General features: G+C 40.1%; 1 protein-coding gene across 1 annotated transcript in view; it reads left to right on the forward strand.

Moving 5' to 3' along the window:
* The window catches only part of LOC106882122 (cornifelin homolog), a 16,208-nt gene extending 11,333 nt beyond the window's left edge, over positions 1-4,875 (forward strand). The window contains exons 2-4 of the mRNA XM_014932680.2: positions 3,389-3,580; positions 3,703-3,839; positions 4,711-4,875. Of these exons, the coding sequence (XP_014788166.1) occupies positions 3,415-3,580; positions 3,703-3,839; positions 4,711-4,803 (396 nt within the window). The 5' untranslated portion in view covers positions 3,389-3,414 and the 3' untranslated portion in view covers positions 4,804-4,875. The remainder of the gene's footprint in view (positions 1-3,388; positions 3,581-3,702; positions 3,840-4,710) is intronic.
* The last annotated feature ends 269 nt before the right edge of the window (positions 4,876-5,144 follow it).

The raw sequence follows: 5,144 nt of genomic DNA on the forward strand, positions 1-5,144 counted from the left end.
ATATAACCGGATGGCAACACCAGGCTCCAATCTAAATTTGCCAGCTGTAGAAACTCTGCCAAATTTAGATTGGAGCCTGGTGTTGCCATCCGGTTTCACCAGTCCTCAATCAAATCGTCCAACGCATGCTAGCATGGAAAGCGGACGTTAAACGATGATGATGATGATGATACCATCATCATCATCATCATTTAATGTCCATTTTCCATGCTGGCATGGATTGGATGGTTTGAAAGGAGCTGTCCAGACTTCAAGTGTCTGTTGTGGCATGGTTTCTATGGCTGGATGCCCTTCCTAACGCCAACCACTGAGTGCGCATGTGTGCCAGTGTTGAAACACAGATTGTTGCTTTGCCTTTATTTATGTCAAAAGGTCACTTAGCTGTTCAATAAATAGAAACTGACATAATAAACACCAGTATGATATCAAAGACAGCCCAATGAGGGGAAATGGGTAAAAGAGCAGAAGAATGTGGGATAAAAAGAATATGAATAAAAAAAGAAAGAAAATCAAACTAAAAATAATTATTTCATTTGAAAATCATTTTCTGACTCATTTGAAAGAAAAATAATTTGGCAGAAGGTTAGAGAAAGAAGGCAGCTTTTGAAGTTGACTGAAATTAATAATGACCCTTGTGACCCTCCATACTTACTGCTGGCCCAGTTGGCCGTTCACTCCTTTTGTGAGTGGTGTGTGTGTGTTTGCATAAGCATGTGAGTGCATGCGTGTGAGCATGTTTATGGGTATGTGAGTGTGTATGTGTGTGTGTGTGTGTGTGCATGTGCATATTTGTGTGTGTGTGTTCATTTGTGCATGTTTGTGAGCATGGACGTGTGTCTGTGTGTGTTTGTGACTGTGTACGTTTATGTATGATGATGATGGTGGTGGTGGTGTTGGTGGCTTTGATGATGATGAGAATGATGCCAATGATGATGATGATGCTGATGATGATAATGGTGTTGATGATGATGATGATGATGTCTCCCCATGGGGAAGGACTCCATTTCCTCTGACATCTTTGTCTGTCTGTGTGTCACTGTGTGTATCGCATTGAATGTCATGCTAAGACTGAAGAAAAGGTGAAGGTAAAGATAAGGAGAAGAAACACACACACACACAGATATACACATGCTCATATATATATATATATACACATGTAGACACACCAACAAACACACATACGTGGTCACACACATGCTGCACGCACGTACACACAGACACACACAACACATAAATGTGTAGACACACACACACACACACACCTTCAGTATCGTGCTCAGACCAACCCACCTCACGTACCTTTTCATGTCCCCCTCAACCCACAAGGAAACAGCCTCTACTCAACTTGCTAGAAATAGCAGCCAAAATATCTCAATCCCCCACTCTCAGCCCTACCATCATCACATTCTTCCACTTTATATCAAAGAAGAATACATTGAAAATCTTCCTGAGTATGAAGGGTATTTTGGAATGTTAAAACTTAGTGTGCATGCACAGCAGAAGTCAAGGTCTGTCTGAGCCAAAACGGCTTCACTCTACGTGCTTTAGCTTAGTTACTATGGCAGCAGTCCGGATACTTATTGATCAGATCACGTATATATATACACATAATATCCATATCTATATGTATGTATGTATGTATGTATGTATGAATTTATGTATGTATGTATCAGAGAATGTTCAGTCACTACATTGTTTCTTGTTTGCGTTATAAGTTTAATGGATGGTCATGGCAAGAAAGCATATGATCCTATATTTTCTCATTGAAGGCTGACCTGGGAATAAAATTAGCAACACAAGAGAGACAACCTAAGTATGAATAATATGTGTGGGTGGGTGCATGCACGTGCGTTTGCATAGACAAATATGCATGTGAATGCATGTTCGTGTGTGTGTGTGTGTGTGTGTGTGTGTACATGTGGGGGTGGGAGGTTGGCATGTGTTCGTTTTCGTTTCTGTTTTTTTGTTTTCCTTTTGTTTTTCTTTAAATGCCAGTTTCCTGTTCAATGAAACAACTTGTCTTTTGAGGAGATAAGCATCAGCTCTGCAGTTATTCCTGTTACTACTACCACTACTACTACTACTACTACTACTACTAGTAGTAGTAGTAGTAGTAGTAGTAGTAGTAGTAGTAGTGGTGGTGGTAGTAGTAGTAGTAGTAGTAGTAGTAGTAGTGGTGGTGGTGGTGGTTCTGGTGCTGGTGGTAGCAGTGGAAAATCAAGAAACCACACAAAGACTCTCTTTGTTGTTTTATTGTTATGGTTTAACCCAAGGTCAGCCCAATATGTGACAAACTTATGATCAAAGGCAACTCCAGCCATGACCATCCTGTTTTTTTTCCTATAACCGGGATTACTTTGTTCTGGTTTATCATCACCACCATCATCACCATCTCCATCATTTAACATTCATATTCCATGCTGTATATATATATACACATACACATGTATGTATAGCCATTTCCATGTCTTTCTACCCACCAAGATTCTTTCTTCCAGTTTGCTCCAGTGACTCCACCCTTAATTCATGAAACCCAGATCAGATCAGTTACATCTTTTCTGACTCCCCTGGGGTAACTTGAACTCAGTCTTTAATGAAACGTAATAGCAGCAGCAGCAGCAGCAACAGCAGCATCACCATCATCATCAGCAGCAGTAGCATCAACATCACCATTGCAACTAACAAGCTTTCCACCATAGATATGCTCAATTAGCTAAAATTAGTAGCCAAATCTTTTTCAAATCAGATAATGTAGCCTTATGTACCGTTAAAAATATTGTAGGTGGGGGGTGCATCGAGGTTGACCTGGGGTTAAACAACAACAACAACAACAATAAAAGTCCTTTCTACTGTAGGCACAAGGCCTGAAATTTAGGGGAAGATATTAAGTCACCACCTCATCCCAGGTCTTCCTGGGTCTACATCTTCCACAGGTTCCCTCAATCGCTAGGGTGTGACACTTTTTCACACAGCTATCCTCATCCATTCGTACCACATGACCATACCAACGCAATCATCTCTCTTGCCCACCACATCTGATGCTTCTTAGGTCCAACTTTTCTCTCAAGGTACTTACACTCTGTCAAGTATGCACACTGATATCACACATCCAGCGGAGCATACTGGCTTCAGTCCTTGCAAGCTTACGCACATCCTCAGCAGTCACGGCCCATGTTTCACTGCCATGTACACATGCATCATACAGTCTGCCTTTTACTCTGAGCGAGAAGATGACCATTGTATGTTTGATCATGTAGATGGAAGGTTTAATTCTTATTCTTTCTGTCTCTAGATTTTATTTTTATGTCATTAATTGTTTTAATTACCATCTTATATTAAATTTTATTTTATATCATTTTGTTATTTTTTTTTCTCTCCCTACCACCAGGTTAATCCCATTTTTTTTCACCAGTCATGACTACCAAGCAACCATCAACACCCATCACACAGCAACCAAGAAGCACATCAAAGTTATCCCTTGCTTCCAAACTAATGACCAGTAATCACATTGACCACGAGATCTGCGAAAGAGCCTGGTCATCTGGTCTCTGTGACTGTCAGGATGATGAAAAACACAACTGTAAGTATGACACATCATAACTGTATTAATTACGGGGACAGAGACGGGGGGGGGCAGTTTGGTTTTCAGTTCTTTTTCAACACATGGATGAGCTGTGTTAAAATGTTTCTCTCCCATTGCAGGTCTCTCGTCATTGTGCTGTTGGCCTTTCTTTAAATACACTTTGGCTATGCGTATCGGTGAATCTCCATTTGTGTCTCTCATTCCTTGTGCTGTGTTTGCTCTGCGAGTAAAACTGAGGACAGTCCTAAGTATAAAGGTGAGTCCACTCTTAAGCCGCTTTCTTGGTGTTTTTTGGGGTTTACAAAACACTTTCACAGATCTCAATATGAAGGACTGGGTGACTTTAAGGCAGTGAGGTGGCAGAAACATTAACACAACGGGCGAAATGCTTAGCAGTAGTTCCTCTGTCTTTACGTTCTGAGTTCAAATTCTTCTAAGGTCGACTCTGCCTTTCATCCTTTCAGGGTCAATAAATTAAGTACCAGTTACATACTGGGGTGGATCCAATCGACTTGTCCCCTCCCCAAATTCCAGGCCTTGTTCCTAGAGTAGAAAAGAATATGAAGAACTAAAAATTGGGGGGGGGGCTGTCTGGCGACATGATATGAGTGGTTGGGTGATCAGGGCTATTCGTGTGAACGTTGAAGACTGGGAGCTGATGACAGAAAATCGATTGATTTTGGAAGAAACAATCTACAATTGTAGTAAAGCTCTGTGTGTGTGTGTGTGTGTGTATGTGTGTGTGTGTATGTGTGTGTGTGTGTGTGTGTGTGTGTGTGCGCGTGTATATTTATATACATGTATGTGATGCATTAATAACAACATGATCCGAAGTCTACGTCTGACAACACTCAATTTATGGTACAAGGGACATAACTCTTTGGTAAACTTGAGAGCACTGCTTAATCAAAAGACCTGACCTATAAAGTATTCAAAACACAGAGAATCAAATGCTTCATCTTGAAGCACTTCCTAAACAGGACATAAACATCTACTCTCTGACTTCATCTCTCTTATCTGCTCTATATGTGTGTGTGTGTGTGTGTCTAATATATACGCACATATATATAAACATACATACCTACATACATTTGAAATTGATTTTTTTCTTGTTTTTTTTTTTGCAGGGATCAATAATTGATGACTTTTTTGCTGCCTTGTGCTGTGAGCCGTGCGCTGTGTGTCAAATGTCCAGAGAACTGGACAATGCCGGACTTTAAACAATACAAAACATTTCGTTCTCGTCTTTTGTTATTTTTCTTCCCAACAAACAAAATCATATTTCTCACAAACATGTTTTTGTTGTAATTTATTGGTCAGCTATATCTAGTCACTTCTCTCTCTCTCTCTCTCTCTCTCTCTCTCTCTCTCTCTCTCTCTCTCTCTCTCTCCCTCTCCCTCTGTTTATGTGTCTGCACGTATTAATATATACACACACATACATATATATGTATATGTGTGTGTATGTATGTATATATACATACATGCAAATATAAATGGAAGTTGACATTGCAAGCTTTGCTTGGTCAAAGACAGGAATCATTCTAAACAATTCACATGA

This window comes from Octopus bimaculoides, chromosome 26 (assembly GCF_001194135.2).
Source record: "Octopus bimaculoides isolate UCB-OBI-ISO-001 chromosome 26, ASM119413v2, whole genome shotgun sequence".
In the NCBI taxonomy this organism is placed as follows: Eukaryota; Metazoa; Mollusca; class Cephalopoda; order Octopoda; family Octopodidae; genus Octopus; species Octopus bimaculoides.